This window comes from Nuphar pumila, chromosome 5 (genome assembly GCF_984573655.1).
Source record: "Nuphar pumila chromosome 5, dmNupPumi1.hap1.1, whole genome shotgun sequence".
NCBI lineage: Eukaryota > Viridiplantae > Streptophyta > Magnoliopsida > Nymphaeales > Nymphaeaceae > Nuphar > Nuphar pumila.
The window spans coordinates 11,789,209-11,808,239 of record NC_143253.1 but is presented as its reverse complement, the minus strand read 5'-3'; the positions used below and the strand labels follow the sequence as shown (position 1 = coordinate 11,808,239).

At 34.9% G+C, this 19,031-nt stretch overlaps 1 protein-coding gene across 2 annotated transcripts; it reads left to right on the top strand.

The window, feature by feature from the left end:
• The first annotated feature begins 5,077 nt into the window (after window positions 1-5,077).
• LOC149836794 (uncharacterized) lies at window positions 5,078-18,050 on the top strand. Of its 2 annotated transcripts, XM_090007121.1 has the most exons (7): window positions 5,165-5,214; window positions 5,328-5,412; window positions 5,514-5,644; window positions 5,741-6,353; window positions 16,134-16,261; window positions 17,209-17,692; window positions 17,790-18,050. In XM_090007121.1, the coding sequence occupies exons 2-6, from the start codon at window positions 5,409-5,411 to the stop codon at window positions 17,683-17,685; spliced, it is 1,353 nt and encodes a 450-aa protein (XP_089863247.1). In that variant the 5' UTR covers window positions 5,165-5,214; window positions 5,328-5,408; the 3' UTR covers window positions 17,686-17,692; window positions 17,790-18,050. The 2 variants fall into 2 exon arrangements, with proteins under 2 accessions (XP_089863248.1, XP_089863247.1); XM_090007122.1 differs by lacking the exon at window positions 5,328-5,412 and having other exon boundaries at window positions 5,078-5,214.
• Window positions 18,051-19,031: the final 981 nt, after the last annotated feature.

The following is a 19,031-nucleotide window of genomic DNA, read 5'->3' as shown; positions in this document are numbered from 1 at the left end:
TTGATCAACCAGAGGGATGACTTTTCCTTTGCACTATTTTCAGGTGGCATCTCAAAAGTATGTTCTTACTTTCCTATAGTTTTTATTTGACATTCCCTTTTACTCTATAACTTCTCTAATGTGAATGATGTGTTACTGTTGTTTCTTTATAAAAAGTTGATTTGCCAAAATGCTTAAAACAAAGCCAATGGTGCACATTAGCTGTAATATACACATACATTTAGATAACTTGATATTAGCAGACCTGTACATAACTGCCTTGGTAGTTCAATACAACTTTCTCATTTACCGTTCTCAATTTAAGAAGACCTATCGTCCCCATTAGCTGATTCTTTATGCAATCCTGCAATCATACACTGATAATTACATGTCTGGTTGTCTGTAATGTGTGAAGATGAACAGAGAAACATGAAATGAACTATTTTTATAAAGTTAATTTCAGCTAAATCTTAGCTTGGTATAGGCAAAGTCTAACCAACCTGGCAACCCAATTGGACTAGGTTCTGCTTAGACTCACTGGCCACCCAATTGGCCCTGGTTGTACGTGGGCCTATATCTAAATGGACCTGGTGTGATCAGACCTGGCAACTTAGCCAGATTCATCTAACAGAATATATATATATATATATATATATATATATATATATATATATATATATATATATATATATATATATATATATATATATATATATATATATATATATATATATATATATATTACGAAATGCATCTGGATTTGAACTTACAAACTAAAAATACAAGAACAAAAAACAATGATATAGCTAACTGACAATCACCAATCGATAAGAGAGTAAATTGTCTTTATAATACATGAAGAACACCTCATACTCTCAATTAAAATTAAAAAAGAAATAGTGTTAATTAAGAACAGGAAATATATAATTTAAAAAAACAAAGTTTACTGGCGCTGTTTTAAACTGCGCTAGTAAAAACAGTATTTCTTGTAGTGAATGGTGCTGACACGTCCACCTGTCATTTGCAACTGAGGCGTAAGCAGCTACACATAGAAAAGAAAAAAAAAGTGTTTAGATGAGACTCGGTTATTAGGTTGAATTTAATCTATTATTGAGTCTTACTAATATTTTTACACGACTAGGAGCCGATATGGGATGACTCGACCAAATAATGAGCTGACTTGCAAAGTTTGTCAATTATGGTAGGAAACAATGAAAAGATTAACTTAATTTAGTGGGGAAAAAATTTATCATAGGAAAGGAAAATTTTGCCTATGAGAAGTTTTGATATGATAACTTTTTCAAATGAAAAAAAAATGTTTGTTTGTGTAGCATGAGAAAAACAAAGTAGAAAATGTGAGAAAAAATGAGCGAGAGACCTAAAAATGGTGGTGGGTGAGAGGAAGATGAAATAGAGGAAGTTCTTCTTATAGCAACTCATGAAATGAAATGTATTGTGGGTGAATGGTTACCCAAATGCAAAAAAAAAAAATTAATAGAAAATTTTCCTCTATCTCGCTTCCAGGTGGAGGATTTTTTTCTATAAAAAATCAGACTTTTAGAAAAACTTGCCTTTCAAAAAAATTCTTTTGTTTGAAACGGTTGGAAAAGTTATAACTTTTTCTTTCATATTTCACTTTTCTTACTATTTTCTCACTTCCAAAAGTGCCTTAAAGGTGCATGAATGCATGGATAAATGGCCGTGTGCATTCATTTATCTAATATAAATAGTCAAACCCGTAAGGTCCCACTATTTATCTTCACTTTTTAAGGATAATTGTGCAACACAAATAAGAAATTTGTTTGATTCAATTATGTTTTTTGACATTCAAACGCTCCCTAAATTATTCTGATTGAAATGATAAACTCCTAGCTAGTAAACAAGGATGGTAATCTTGCAATTATCAATCCTCATTTGCATTATTTGTTATATATATGTAATTTATTGTTTCCAAGCAAGAAAGAGGATAAAAGATAATTGGGTATATTGAACCTTGAAATAATTGGGCATCTTGAATATTTGAAAGAATTGAAGTTGTTGCCAAACAAGACGGATTCTTCTAATTTTCTCCAAATTCATTTCTTTCCCTTCCCCTCCAACTCATTTATGTCAAATGCGTTCAATTACCATCTCCCAAACATAGCCTTATTCACCAGATTGTACTAGAAAACAACCCATCCTTGTGGACGGGTCACACAGGCAACGTAGGAATCTATTTAAAAATTTAAAAGTAACTTTTTTACTCTAAATCAATGTTGTCAGTATCATTGAGAATCGTCCTGAATCTGCTGATCTATGTATCGTTAAAAAACAATATGAAACTGAGTTGATTCGGCTTATTTTTAAATAAATTTTAAAAGTTGTTTAAACTAGTTTTTAAATATTTTTTTCTGACACACTGTTGGTTAAAATTTGGTCGATTCAGCCTGATTAGATTCAGAATCGAAATTGACCGATTCTCTGATACCATTATGACAACATTGCTCTAAATCATTTTTAAAAAAATGTACTTTTTTAATGCTTAAAAACATTTTTTCATAGATTCTATTTTGTGCTGATAAATAATCATCATAGGAAAAGAAGATTAATAAACAGGTAGCACAATGTCATAGTAACATGTGGTGAGAAAGTTTTGTGCATTTGTATTTTTTATCTTGAATGAGATTGTTGTTGTAAAATTGATCTTTGTCAATCACCCGTTTCTTGCTCAATACAATTTATACTGTTTACGGGTCACTTGTTGCCCTTGTTTTGTGCATTTGTATTTTCGAATGTGAGAGTTTCTTCTATTCTATAAGCTTGTAATGAACATATCATAAAACATATTCCAATTGAATCTTGCTTGCTGAACGTCTGAATACTCATCTTTGTTGAAGAATAGGCATTCCCACATTTCATTGAAAGTTTCATTTAACATTTGGTTGCTAAACAAACCAATGAGTTCAAGTAACGACCAAACCAACTTTGAAGTCTTTTTTTTTTAAAGAATATATCATGCACTCAGCAAGTGACGCACCTACGATGAGATATCGTTGGGATGCCGAATGAGATCAGTATAGAGCAGAAAAACAGAGAAACGGAACGCAATCTGCTATACCCACATCTGGAGTGCAGAGAAGAAGAAAAAACAGTAATCAGAAAGAAACAACATTTTCTGCATAAAAACAGATCTGCTGAAACAGAGAAACCGATTAGTAGTAAGCCGGTCCTGCAGGAAAACAGCTCGTTGAAGTCAATGAAGTGGAAGCACCATAGACTTGAAGAAATGTAGCAAAAAAACAAAAGAGCCAAAGAGAAAAACGGTGTTAGAGAGAGAGAGAGAGAGGAAGCCAAGAACCTTCTTTCCCAACTTCTCCTTTTTCTCTAATCAAATGGGACCCTAGGTAGCAAAATATAAACAATTAAAGAATCTGGTCAATCGCGGGGAACTGGTATCCACCACCATTTCAGTGGCTCAAGCTTAACATTTTCAGCATATTGAGGGATCGGTGGCAATATGGTTACTCCTCAAGAAATGGGTTAGCCCAATTTCTTGCTCGTATATGGCTACCACTGTTATCGATCACCAGTGGCAGGATATGAGTCCAGATTGGACTCCCCCATTGTAAAGTTGTTTTTTTATTTTCAGTTAATAAACAGGTAGGGGTTGGACTAACCCCAGCTTTCTCTGTCGAAAAAAAAGTCTAGTTTATTTAAAATTTAAAGGTAAATTTGAAAAAAAATGTTATATTGCTAGGCACCATGTCGCCACACTTAGGCTGCCAAGCTCTATCTTCTTCCAAAAAAAACTAAGTCTCTCCAAGTTAGACATGTCAATGGATCAAATTTTATCCAATATCTTACTAAATTCCACTCTGTTTAGTCAAATATAGTTTTGATTTTTTTTCTTTTTTCTTTTCTTGTAGAATCCTGCGAATATTCGGATTTAATGGATATTCAAATCTGATTACATGTAAAAAACACTTTTCACTATTTGAATCTAAATTGGAATCTGAATCCGTTTAGCCAACACCTGATTAGTAGGATTTGATTTTGGTCATACCCAAACCCAAAATCAAATTGTTTGCATCCCTACTCCCAGTTGAATAAAATAGTTCAAACTAATTGGAGTCCTACTCTACTGACCTAAGGATTGACATGGGTTTCAATTCCATGGGGCTCCCTCACCCTGACTGTTATCCAAACCTCTGTGATAAATATCACAATATTTGTAAAAATATTGCCGATATATAGTGAGGAATTGCCTGCATGAGATTTTCAAATCGTGACAAATATTGTGATATTTATATTTTTAAAAGATATTTATCATGAAAACCCTCGAGATTTTTATTTTTAAATGTATTTTATTTATATTTTCTTATAAAAATTATTATTTTTTTATTTTTCATTCCCAAGATTTTGCCAAAAAAATGCCAGATTTATAAAAATTTTCAAAATCTCCTGAGATTTTGGACTGCCAAGATTTTGCCGTTTTTAACTTTTGTCAGTGATCCAAACTGCAAGATAGAGAGAAGAAAAAAAAACAATAGAAGACACGTGATTTATGTGGTTAGCAAATAAGTATGTCAACGGGTTGGATGTAACCCGATTTCTGTTTCGATGAATCCAATTAGTTGGATTTGGTAGATAAATCTAGATCCAATTAAAAATCAAATTAAGATTCAGTATTAATTTTTCATTGAATTCCCAATTTGAATCCGATTAAGCGTAAATATTAGGTCTTGGACTAATCTGATCTGGTTTCGGTTCTATCTTCTTTCCATCCCACTTCAAATCTGAATCCAAATCTGATTTGCTCAGATCTGATGAAGTCAGATTGGGTAATGCTTAGATCCGACCTGAATCCAACCGGTTGACATCCTTAGGAGCAAAAGTCCACTAGCAAGATGCGAGAAAATACATGAGCGATATGGAGAGACGCTCGATACCCATTACACCCTTGACTATCGGACCGATACAACCTGAATCAGCTGATTTTGTGTTTTCTATAATTTGTTGTTTTATTTTTTCGAAAACCGATTCGTTTCATAAACCGATTTTGACATCATTGGTCTCCATTCCACCCCCACCCCCACACACACAGAGAGAGAGAGAGAGAGGGATGCTTCCGTCCGCTGTTTGCCCCGATTCTCTTTTCTTACCACAAAAAGATCACCACATGGAGATTTGGTGATGGCATCACTCTCTCTCTCTGAAAATGTACTCGTTGGATCAATCCTTTGCTTGAGAACGAAGGTAATAATAGAAATTCTTCAGCTTTCACATTCTTCCTTCCTCTTTTCATTCGATGTTCGGATTAAGGTTAAGGTTATGCGGCTAGTGCATTTGTCCATGTTTGGTTGACAGAGTGCATAGAAAAAATTGAGGCCTGATTTTATGCTTCTTGCTCATCATGGTGGTGAGAGTTGTACTTCATTGTAATTTCTGAAATGGGTAACGAGTTTAGTTTTGTTTTTCCTTTTGTTTCCCTGTTAATTTGTGTCCAAGTGCAAAACTTTAATTCGTTTTCGCTATCTTTGTGTTTTGTGTATCAGGAAATGCAATAATTTGTGATACCAATGTAAGGAGACTTTGGATTTCTTTTAATCAGATGGGGAAAAGGGGGATTGTGGTTGCATTTCTGCTACTCGTTTGTCTAGTGGAATTTCATGGAGCGGACTTGGAGGTAGCTGCTTGTCTTTTAAAAATAAGATCAGTTGGCCTTTGTAGATTTTGTGGACAGTTGCAGTGGTTTTATGGACATGGTTTTATTTGACTGCAGATTGATGGCAAGGATCCAAAAGATAACGCCGGTTCAGAATTACATAAAGAGTCCGGTTCAACGCCTCTTAATAACAGCGGTTCTGTTCCATTATCACATAGCAATTCAACTTTTGATGGCGAAGGTGACGATATAAAGCATGATATTCAAGTTGGGAAAATAAATTCCTCGCAAGTGGAGGTTGAACAAATGAAGAATCGTACAGAACAAGTTCAGGAACATCTAAAACTGAGTGGGAATGATACTGCTGAAAATGGGATTGAAATAAGGGACCGTGAACGTTCGCCCCGAAAAGAAAATGGAAAGCCTGATGAAATTATAAAAACAACCAATAAATCGGTTCCTGCAGATACACTTCCGGTTCACAAACATAAGGTTTCTGCAACCGAAGAACAGAAGCCAATAGATGATTCTGAAACAAGTGATAGAACTGGTGATACACGTGAAGAAGTACAACATAAAGCGGTGCATAAAAAGAAGAAGAGAAGGGGTGGATATACATCAGATAACCCTTCTAAGAAAGATAATTCTGGTGCAGAGGAGTGCGATACGTCTAATAGGTGCATCGATGAGAAGAACAAGCTGATTGCTTGTCTTAGGGTTCCTGGAAATGGTATAACTGATGCTTTCTCTGGTGCCTTTGATGATCTGATTGTTTTTATCTTTCTGCAAAACTGGTGTTTTAGTTGTTATAGTTCCACATGGTCACCATGCAAGAATTATGCATCATTGTGGTAGACGGAATTAAGTCTATGGGCATCTAAGGCCGCACATAAGCCGATCTTGGGTTGTTTGAGCTCACATCCCAGTTCCCACCCATTAGGGCAGGACTCTCTTTGTTTTTTTGCAACAAAAACTCTATAGGACCTAAATAGATTAATTGCACATTTTAAACAAAAAAACCTATGTAGCCTAATTGAGCTTTATCAAGCTTTAATGAGCCTAAGTTCCAGCTCAAGCTCAGCTTGTTGAATTTAGTGCTCAAACAAGGGCTCAAACACAGGTTCTGGTGCATCCCTATGGACATCCTTTCTGCTGGAACTGGTGATGCCTAGTTATATGCTATGTAACATGGACTCTTCTAACAGGGTGCCGGTGTGGGTGCGACACTTGGACATGGCTTCCTTTGTGTCCGGTGAAGTCAACCACACTGAGGTTCATTTTTGTCTAAAAGTAGATTCAGTTAACCCTAACCAAGTCCAGTTTTATAATATATATATATATATATATATATATATATATATATATATATATATATATATATATATATATATATATATATATATATATATATATATATATATATATATATATATATATATATATATATATATATATATATATATATATATAGCACCAATGTGGTGTTATTATTTATTGATGAGGAATAGCAATTGTAGATTGTTAATTTCATTTATTTCATGAATTTATGCATGATGATTTGATGATATGATAGTGTTAACTTAAAAGTGTTAATATATATACTCTCCCTGCACCCCCACACCCAAGTTTTTTAAAGTGCTGCATCACCACACCTGCATCCACACTCGCACCTATGTGACATAGGTTATAAGCTATCTTTCAAAACTAGCCAAAATAACTGAGTATAGTGGTTAGCATATCCATGTATGTCCTGGGAGATTTTGTTGTCTAATTAAGACTTCTATAGGTCCAATTCTTTTTAAGATCTGATACAAACTTCATAAATGTGTTGATATGTAATATATCTAGATGTCTTTTAGAAGAAAAGGATAATGTGCAACATAATAGGCATTTATTCTGCAAATTGAAGTGTTGAAAGATAGAGCTACTTGAATAAGTCATTGACGGATGATGATGAAAATCAAGAAATTGTCATGATCTTTTTCTTTTCATGATAAAATTTCATTTTATATTCCTGTACTTGATTTGGTGCCTATGACTTACCAGCATATTTTCCAAATGCAATGAAAGGGCACTGGGTACATTTTCTAGTTTTGCATTCAGGATCGAAATAAATCAGCTTATATCAATTGTCTCCTCAACTTTTCTATCATGCAATCGTTGAATATCTAACTCTTGTCGAATTAAGCTACACCTGCATTCTAAACGGAGAATCTTATCATCTGAACGAGGCTTGGAAATATTACAGAAAACCAAAACTAGCAAAATTGTTGGTTGATATTTGGGCTTCCATCGGCATCACCCACTTGGTGGCTATAAGTTTTGTTTTAATCAGTGCAGACCTTTTTAAGCTTGAATTTTAACCATCGGTGTTAGCACATGTTATCTCTGAATGATATTTTGGTTATTTTACACTTATGGGTACTTAAGTCTTTATTTGACCGTTATGATATACTTGCATTTTCTGTTTCTTCTTTTGTTAACCTTGATGATTTTATGGATGTCATATGTATGTTGCGTCAGTGGCAGTTTTGTAATCAGCCAAAACCTGAAACCGTTATTTATATGAAATGTTAATAAACAATCCCAAAGCACATTCCATGGTTTTGGTTACTACTGCTGCCTCAGATATTCTTCATCTCTCCATCTTCCTTTCATAAACTTAGCTTTAGTTGCTTATTAATAGTTTGCTTTTTAATATCTTATAGGCCCTTAAGATCTGGTTTCTTTCCTGGTGATTGGCTCCCTACAGATAGAAGACATCAAAAAGTTTATCTTGAGAGAAGCCCTTGATATTAGATGATGGTTTCTCTGCATTCACTTTCTTTATGGATGAAATAAACTGGAACAATAGAAACAAAGAGAGGAGTAGGGACTAGTGGTGGACTTGCTACATTATGCTAAACTTCAGAGCCTGGCCATATTGCTCGCATTGTGGGTCCTGCAGGGTGAAAACTAACCTCTAACCTAATAGTTGCTCAGAGGTACAAGCCAACTATGAGGGAGGAGTCAGGTTCATTTCAGGTCAACATGAGAATGCCAAGACCCTTTTCTAGTGAGATAGCAATGCTTATTGACTCTTGTTGGCAGATATATATAGGTTCTCATCCCAATCTCCTTGACAAAAGGTTTGAGGATAGGGAATGTATGGATAGAAAGGGAGTGATACTCAAGAGGGAGTTTCGGCTGCCAGGAAGTCGAACAACAAATTTCAACAATGCACTGTAGGAAAGGGGTCTTGGATCTGTTCATGGTGGCTGTCCAGGGTGGCATCTCTTTGCTCGATGTTTGGACATGCTGCATTGTCAGATGGAGGGACTTGATACCCACTACAAAATTGAACCTTTATATGGGTTCAGCCTCAATTGAAATCTTACTTGTTAAAGGTTCTGAATGGGTTTAGATTGTGGTATGGGTCCACAACTGTACTGATTAAGATCATAAAACTACTTTTTTGGTTTTGGACATGGAGCGGGAAGTGATTTTTGGGATTTTATATATATAAAACCATATAGAACATTTATATAGGCTCAATGTACATCCTATAGAAAGGGCCCTCGTAGAGCCCTTTTTCAGGGCTGACATTGATCATCTGGTAGTGAGCAAAGATACACAACGAGCCGAGCTAACTTGGGCTCGACTCGAACTCATTCAGGTAGATAAATGAGCCGAGCTTGAACACAAGCTCAAGCTCGGTACACATAAACGAACCGAGCTTGATCAGGCAATCAAGCTCGGTTGAGCTTAATTAGTTTGATTAAGCTTGGTTTGCATAGTTATATAATGCACAAAGTATAGTATATGTATAATTTATGTTTGTAAATCTAACACATCAAATGGCCTTTCCCAGATGGGTAAGGTGTTAGCCTATTACGAAGTAGGTGAGTAGTTCAAAACCCAATGTTTTCAGTGCATTTTATTTTATTTTTAAATAAAAAATGCTCGACTTGAGCTGAGCCGAGCGAAGCTTGAGTTTGACTCGAGTTGAGTTTGGACAAAAGTTGTTCAAGCTCGGCTCGAGCTCGAGCCGAGCTTGAATGGCTATTTTTTTATTCGAGCCGAGCCGAGCCGAGCCAACCTATGCTTGGCTCAAACTCGGCTCTGTGCATCCTTAGTAGTGAGTCTTCAATGGCATTGAGAAGATGATCAAGGGTAGCAAAATGGTAGATCCAAAAGAATTAGCTATAGGGATTGGGGACAAAAATTCAGAACTCTGCATAGCATACATGGTGCTAGATTTGTGCCCTATTCGCAGTATCATCTTAAAGACATGATCTTATGGGCACCCATCTTCCCAAGGGCAAGATACTGGCACTCAGAATTTCATTGGAAAGCAAGATCCAAGAGGCTATAAAGGGGAGTTGTGCTGGTCAAAGGAAAAAAGGTTGATGGGAAAGTTGAAGTCTCTCCAAAATCTGTATAATTTGATGGGGGATCTTACCATAAAAGATCTAGGAAAAAGGAAAAAAGGGATGATGGGAGAGTTGAAGTCTCTCCAAATTCTGTATAATCTGATGGAAGACCATGTGAAAGTATCCTTAACAAGATACTATGATCAAGACCTTAATATTCTTGATGATAAACACGTGCACACATGCACAATAAGCACTTCTTAGAACACTTGTGCACAAAAGCACAACTCACTAAATCTCACAAATGCACAAAGGCATAAAAAGAATAAAAAGCTTTATTGAAAAACACTTGGGCTTTGACGCAAAGCCTTAAACTTACAAGAGGGGGAATACCCCTTTATATAGAGGAAGTGGAGGCCTTGGAGGGGCTCCACTTCTAGTCGTTGGAGCCCCTCCAATGGTCACAAATGTGACCGTTGGAAGGGGCCCAACGACTAGATGGTGGGCCCCTCCAAGGTGTACACTACCTTTTACAAAAAGAAAGGAAAGAAAAAAAAAAAAAAAAAATAATTACAACATATTTGAAAAATGAATGTGTAAAAAGACTAAACTACCCCTACGACTATTGCAAGAAATAAATAAATATATTATATATATATATATGTGCATGTATCTTCCTATATATATATATAATAACATTGATTTGATATTACAATTTAACAGATCTTACCATAAAAGATCTAGGAAGAAGGGAAAAAAAGTTGATGGGAGAGTTGAAGTCTCGCCAAATTCTGTATAATCTGATAGAGGATCTTACCATAAAATATAGGAACTTTGCAATCAGTGATAGATGAAGCTAAGCATTTGGAATATTGGGGGTTTGAATGGCTTGGATAGATAGAACAATTTGGACGTGGTGGATATTATGGAGGCAAAGAGGAAAACCATAGAGAGATCAGCGGAAAACCTCTTATGACATGAATGCAATTGCACATATGAAACTGAAACTTGCAGATTTGGAGGAGTATTGGTGATGTGAAGGAATATTTTCACTGAGCATTGCTTGAGGTTGAGATATTTTTCTGTTACAATTTGGCTGAATTTGGATTCAAATGAGGGTTGTTCACAATGTTGTAAATATCGTATCGGAACCCATATCAGAAAGGCTCAGGATGTGGGTGTATCATATCATAAGATATAAGAGAAAAAACACTTAAATTTTGTAAAAAAATCACAAAAAAAATAAAAATTAAGAAAGAAATATAACTTATCGGAACTTGTATCATAAAGGCTCAGGATACAGGTGTATCTTACCATATTGTATCGTATCATAAGATACTGGAGAAAAAGCACTTAAATTTTATAAAAAGTTTACAAAAAATCAGAAAACTTTTAAAATTAAGAAAAAAAATATAAAAATTAGAATACAAGAAAAAAATAAATTTAAGAATTAGTAGAAGAATAAAAAACAAGTAATCGAATAAAAATAAACATAAACTATTGACATGTCATTAACATGAAATAGAGTTCAATAATTCATTACATAAAGTCAATAACAGAAATGATAAAACATAGAAATATAGTTCACTACTTAACTACAAAAGTTAAAAGACAAAAAACAACTCATCACTAACATACAAGTTCACTACAACTGCATAGCTCACTACATGACTAAAAAAGTCAAAAGACTCAAAACAGCAAGACTCGTCAATCGTCTTTATTAACGAACCTTGCATTCATAATCGGAAATGGCATCTTGTTGTGCAACTTATGCCTCATGTTGCTCTTCATCTGATGCATTATCGATATTTCATTGTGTCAGTGCATGAATGCTCTGCGCATGTGCCAATTCTTGTAATCTTGCTTCTCTCCTTTCATATATTTTACCCAAATTGATGGGTATGAAAATACGTACGTCATATAGAGCTCGCATGCAGAGTTGCACTGGTGTACCAGGTTGTTGAACAATGTGCTGCTTAATGCGATGCAAACCCTCATAAATCAATACATGATATAATATGCATATCAAAGTATTATGCCCCCCGAAATCATCAACAACCTCACAAACTGTCACACTGGGTCATCAACATGTTCAACCAATGTTGTATCGTATGATACAGTACGATACATATCATTACTTTGGGGAAAACGATATGATACACACTCGTATCTTGATACAGGTGTGTATTGTACGTGTATCGGATGTATTGTACGATACTCGTACTATGATACATATCACTTTTTTTTGGATCGTATTTCATAAACTTGGTTATTTTGCTTACGTTTATGTAATATGAAAGTATGAGTCTTGTGGCATTGTTCTTGTAAGATATGCATGCAATATTATCTATGATTCTATATTAGTTGATGTTTGATGATGCCTTATGTAGCTCATAGAGACATAAATGTGATTTTATGGTTGTATTTTGTGCAATTCATCATTGTTTCATGTGTTATGATATTTTTGAATTTTTGCTATTTTTTTTGAATTTTTTGGAAGTTTTTTATTGAAAATTTACTATACGTCTATGATACAATATGATACGGTGTTACTTTGAGCCCAACCGATACGGGTAACAATACGATACTTACAACCTTGTGTTCAACTATTGCGAAATTTAATTATCATAATTCACAAATGCAATTAATGAAAATTTAAAATAAAATATCACTACATACCAAAGTCAAAATATTTACAACTTTACATAACATGATGATAAGACAAAAAAAGACCATACAAGGTTACAAATAAAAGCTAAAAAAAATACATATATATCAATATATGTATGTATCAACTCAATGATTTTCTCTGTTTGCTGCAACATCCACTAGTCTGAGATGTTGATGATTCATCTTCATCTTCTGAATCAAGAACAACTTCTGACAATTTTTCTTCGACGAATGTTGCATGTAGTTGTGCATTTTTTATCATTTTCTATGAGACTTGTAAGAAGCTCAACAAGAGCATCAGAGGGAATACGATAAGTACATAATTGAGTTGTTATGGACTATGATGTGACATTTAAATCTATATGATCCACCATGTATTACAAAACCACAAAAGTTACACTTTACTATCCCTTTCAAAGGTGTCCTTAAATCCATCGATTTACAATATTTTCATGCTGGGTCATTTGAGCCACATCCTTTACCATTCATTGACGTTTAGGACATGCTGAGATTTAAAAATACAAAAATAGGTGATTTAGGATGAAAAGGACCCTTTCTAATTCATCACTACTACCAGGACAATGTTGAATTGGAAAAAAGTGTTAATAGTTCCTATTGAACTGAATTTCACCAACCATATGGTTATCTGGGCCTTCATTGTGGAGAATTTTATAACAAAAGATAGTTCAACCCACACGTTGAGCCAATGTATGCAAGATCACTGCTTCCATTCAATTTCATATGTGGTCCACCATTCATTTATTTGGAAAAAGGGTGGTTTTAATTTTTTGTCCATCTCTAAGGGGATCTATCAAAACATCTTCTTGCTTACAGCTTAAGAATTTCCTCTTCCCACTCCTTAACTAGGTGGAACATAGATTCATCTTTCTCCTCGAGTCATTCTAATAAGACTTAGTTTTAGAGTTGTCACAATTTTGAAACTAGTCCAAATGACCCCCAACAGGCAGGTTACACCACTAGGATGCAAATTCACAAACTCATTATCCTCATCCACCATCATTCGATACAGAACCTTCTCTTTCCTTTAAAAAGTGATCCTATTTCAATACAACTGCATTGTGATTAGAGAGGGATTTGAGGTTAATGAAACCTGAAATGTCAGAATGAGCTTCAATGATCTCTTGTGACACTAAAGCCCAACCCAGCTTCCTCATGCAAGGTTTGGTCCAGTTCTTTGGCATGAGTATTTACTACCACTCACCAGTATATCAATCAACCAACAAATATCTATAAACAATCTGAATTGTTTGGCCCAGCTTGGCCATCTGTAGGAGTGTTGGTGCCTTCCAGGTATAAAATGGAATTAGTCACCAAATATGCACCAGGATTGAGTCATGCTTTCCCCAATTTTCCGTAACTCCTCTCAAAAGGATCCCTTCTTAGTACGGGTTAAGAGACCATAACCCACCATTAATGTGAATAACCAGTGTTATCAGTATCGTACAATACGAAGTATCATCAGATAAACCAAAACGATGACACATATCGCAAACATTCCGATTATCGGTCTGGTACAGACCATATCACACGATATAAGATGTATTGTACAATACACCCCATATTTTACTAGTCGACTATAGTTTTTATTTTTTTACTTTTCTGAAGCCGAAAAAGTAACGACCAACCACTTATCGGGGTTATTTTTAAGCCACATGGGTCATTTTTTGACCCCTTTTTTTGTGTTCTCCCTTTCCAAACCTCATTTTTAAGCCTACCCACAAATTTTTTAGATCAAATTCACCCTAAAAATAAGGTTTTTATTGTATCTAAGCCTTAGTGATTCACCTCAAATCTCACCCATTTTTGTCTTATCTAATGATTTTTTTACCTTTAATCCTCAAAATCAGACCGTAAGAGTTTGATTTGTATGAGATTAAAGTTGGAAGAGGGCTTGAAGCACCAAAACCGAGGGTAAACTCTCTTTTTATGTTGTTTCAATATATTTCTTCATTTTTGCTTTTAACCCTTTTTTAGCGTTAAATGCGCTGTTGGTCTTACATTTTTTTCTTAATTTTTATATTTTCTGTTTTTATTATTTATTTATTTATTTATTTATTGCAAAATGTAAGTGTTTTTTCTCCCATATCTTAAAATAGGATATAATACAATATGATGCACCCGTATCCTGAGCCTTTCTGATATGGATTCCGATACGAGATTGTGAAGAGACCTGACTTTCCCTCATTGGAACAAACATATGCAGTGGGTAAATCTTAGAAACTACATGATTAACATAATTAAAGAAAGTTAAATAACTAAATAACCCAGAATAGTTAGAAACTGATTATTTTTTTGGCTTAAACTTGGCTTACAATTTCAAAGAAATTATGTTTAGCTTAGATGCAGCCTTAGAATACTATTGGCTGTAACTTGCTATAACTCAACAAAGATACACAATTGAGTGTAAAAAGGTAAAATCTTCATTAGTGGCTAAGGCTGACAGATATTAAGTCTTTTTTTCTTAGATTTGGATCATTAAATTTTATTAATATAAAATAATAAAAACCATCAAAACAAATTTTTTATTAGAATGATCGTAATAGAGTAATGACCCCCTCCCCCCACTTTCTCTCTCTAGCTTAGTTTGCACTTGTGGACATATATTTTGCTAGTGAAAGATAAAGACACATGAAATGACAAAGTTTAGAAAGGTGATAAAATTGCTCCTAATAAGAATCAATAAATACATTTTTGTACACTGACCTAACAACTATAAAAAATAAATAAGGACATTTATGTACACAAAAACTGTGGTTGGTTAATGGAATAATAGTCGAATGACTCTCAGGCCACAGAAGTTACATTGCTCATGAAAATGCCATGATTTTAGCCAGTATGACACAACTCTAAGCATAGGTTAAGTACCAAAGTATCTGCCAACCGATTCACTATGATATGTGATTTCCTTCAGGTGTTTGCTTAATTTAGGGTACATCTTTTGCTGGTATATGTCAGCTTGACCCATGGCTAAATGATGAAATGCTATCAGTACTGATTATTGGAATCAGTCTTCCATGAAAACAAAGGCAGCACTGGATGTTGCATATAGTAACATAAGCTTATGCATGCATTCATAACCGGACACAAAAATAGAACTAGAAATAAATCAGTTATTAAAGGACAGAATAAAGTTACTGACCTATTTTCATGCTAAATAAACTTATTGAATTTGTGATAAAGGGAAAGATGAAGAAGACTGAAACTGTTATATTTTTGTATTTTGAAGTAAAAAATATGCAGTTGTTATGCTGGCTCTGTTACTGGGTCCTGGATATAAAAATGAGTTACAATTTGATGTACAATGCATGTAATTGACTGACTTACTTTCTTAAAAGTATCATCTTTGGTAAGCCTTTTCTTTTGGATTTTCTTTTTCCTTTATTTGGTCAGCTCATGTTACAGTGTTCTGCTCAAGCACTTGTTCCACTTGGTCAGCTTTTTCCTGAGAAACCAATTTCTGTTGCCAGAATCGCCACATCTTTCACTCTTGATCCAGAATAAAGGTACAAAAGCACTTACCATCAAGATTTCAGCACCAAGTTTTGCTCAGCTGGAAAAAACAACAGTCCAACTCAAAGAGAAAGAAGATGATAAGGTATAACTATCATATTCAAATGTTCGCTTTAAAGCTGCTTTTAGAAAATGTTGCTGCAAAGCTAGCTGTAAAGTGAGTTTTATGCATTTGATTTCCTGGTGCTCTATAAATCTAAAAGGCTGTTGTATTTCTACCATCTTAATGAAGCATTCCTTTTGAAGGTTCTGTTTGGGAGCCTTGCATTGTGATGGAAGCACTGTTTCCATTTCTTACCAAGATGTAATTTTGCCAAAATATGGTGTGGTCAAAATGTGGTGTAAGGGATGGAGTTGCCAAAAAAATCCTCTTGTCAATGGTGTTGAAATGTGGTGTTCTGGTTGTCAACTCTGTCCCTAACACAGTGTTTTGACAGCCCTATTGCAGTAGAGGGTGTTGGGGAAACCGCAATGCACTGCTCCCAAACAAGACAGGGTTATGTCACACGGATACTCCATTTTGGCTCCCGTTCCGTATGCCCTTATATTAGTCATATTGGAAACATGATAAATTTGTGTCTCCCCGTATCCACATCTGTATGATCCTATTTCACTTGGATACTTTATTTTGACTACTGTTCTGTATCTCCTTACATATTAGTCATATTATAAACATGACAAAAAGTGTCCCCCGTATCCACAGACATATCCATGTGACATAGGCAGGGGGTGTTGGGTAAACTGCAACACTCCAATTCAAGGCTTCTAAACAGATAGTGCTAACCGCATGAAGCCCATGGTTTTTCATATATTTCACTTAGTCCTTGTATTTCTTTTTTTTATTATGATAGGCTGAAATAGATTTAGGCTTTTTTGTCTTTTAACCCCAGGATTTAAATTATTTGTTCGAGTGTGCTTATTGCTCTTGAGTGGGTAATCCCCTTGGTTGCCATTCAAAAACAAAGATAAAACATAAGAGACTCTTGTGACCTTTCTATCCGCTGAAACTTTTCTTGCGTTTGTCATGTTCAGGTGATGGTTTCCTTGGGAAATAATGACACCGACGTCAACAACACAATACTGTTGCTGACATCTGGAGATGGCCAGTGTGCTCTCAACCTCCGGGGCATATTTCTCACTGAAATCAGCAAACGTCCATCTTCAAGACAATACCCTTACATCAAAATGATAACACCAAATTTTATCATGTACTTATCGTTGGTTGCTGCAGTGCTCATTTGTGGAGGCTGGATGTTCTTCAGACTGCGGGGAAGGCATGACAGTCGTAGCAACATTAAGTACCAACAGTTGGACACAGACCTGCCAATTTCAAGTGGAGGGAGAGCAGAATCTATAAACGGCGATGGATGGGATGACAATTGGGATGATAACTGGGATGATGAAGAGGCTCCAGTAACATCTTCAAAGCCAGTCCAGAGTTTCTCATCTAAGGGCCTTGCATCTAGGCGTTCTAACCACAAAGATGATTGGCATAACTGGAAAGATTAGCAAAAAAGTATGAAAATCTTTGGTAAAAAAACACTCCTTTTCCAGTTTTTGTTATAGAACTTTTCTCAATGTTAAGCTGCTATTGTTTTGGTGGTTATTTTCAGGTGATAGGTCAGATGGCTTATTTATCATACAAGGAAACAAAGTTTATTCATGAAATGATTAAGTGATAGGTCCTTCATTGTGTGGCTTTATGTGAACCTTGGCTGTTGAACAATTTTGCATCTTTGCTTAGGGTTACTAATTTTTGCCATGACTGGAAAGCATGCCTCACTTTTTGTGGTTAACCGAAATAGTGCATGCTTCCATTAGAGAATCGTTTCTGTGCCTGTAAAATTAAAAAATACTAGTAGTGATGTTATCCTAAAGTTGACAACCAATGTTTTCCCCCCTCCTTTTTACAACTCACTGCATGATGAACCCATCTTCAGAGGACTCTCTCTGGTCTTGCTCTGTCAAGTGAATGACATAGGATTCCATCTCAGTTAAATGCTACACTGCATATCCAGTATCTGATCCTCAAGCGTTTTTTAGAACTAGTGTTCTTTCAGGGTAGCAGACTAATTCATTAGAAGATTCCATGATCCATGGAAACACATGTTACTATGGTTTTTTTGACAAAGCAATAACACCTGTTACTATGTTTTTTTTGGGAGAGTAGATCTAATGTGTCCACATCAAAATGGGGTCCTAATGAATGGGCCTCTCTCTCTCACAGATCATCCAATCATTACACACTTCAAAAATCATAGTTCCATGGTTTTTTCCTTGATCTGAATCAACTGATGCTTTCACCACATTTTACTCGGTATACAGCATGTCTTAGATGATGTACTTTTCAGGCTCCAATGCTCAGATTTGTTTTGAAAGATACAATTGATATTGCAGTAAAACTTGACACTAAAATATTCAAAGCGTTGTACTTAAATCAATTTGAGGCAAAACATGTTTTTAGTATCATAAAATTATGATTTTTTGTCTAAGAGTCCTAACAAGTGATCTAGCTTCTTTGGGGATAGAATTATCCTTGTTCTCATGTATTTTTAAATGCATAAATAAATAATCGACTTATTCTTTATATATATATATATATATATAAGTAGAGAGTAGCTGCACACTGATCCATGCCTACGGCTAACTACGGGGCTTATTAAGGGTTTTTTTCTGTATTTTTCTCGAATCTGACAATACAGATGTGTTCTGCGTTTGATTTTATAGGAATAGACTCTTGTATCGTTCACAGGTATGTTTTTATAAGGTTTGAAAATTGATGGTATAAAATTTCTATAAATATCATAAATATTCAAGGATTAAAAGTCATTTTTTATCAAAAAAACATTATACAA

Coding starts and splice junctions, on each gene's coding strand:
- LOC149836794 (XM_090007121.1), top strand. Junction 6,354..16,133: donor TCTTAGGGTTCCTGGAAATG/GTATAACTGATG, acceptor TTCTGTTGCCAG/AATCGCCACATCTTTCACTC. Junction 16,262..17,208: donor AAGAGAAAGAAGATGATAAG/GTATAACTATCA, acceptor TGTCATGTTCAG/GTGATGGTTTCCTTGGGAAA.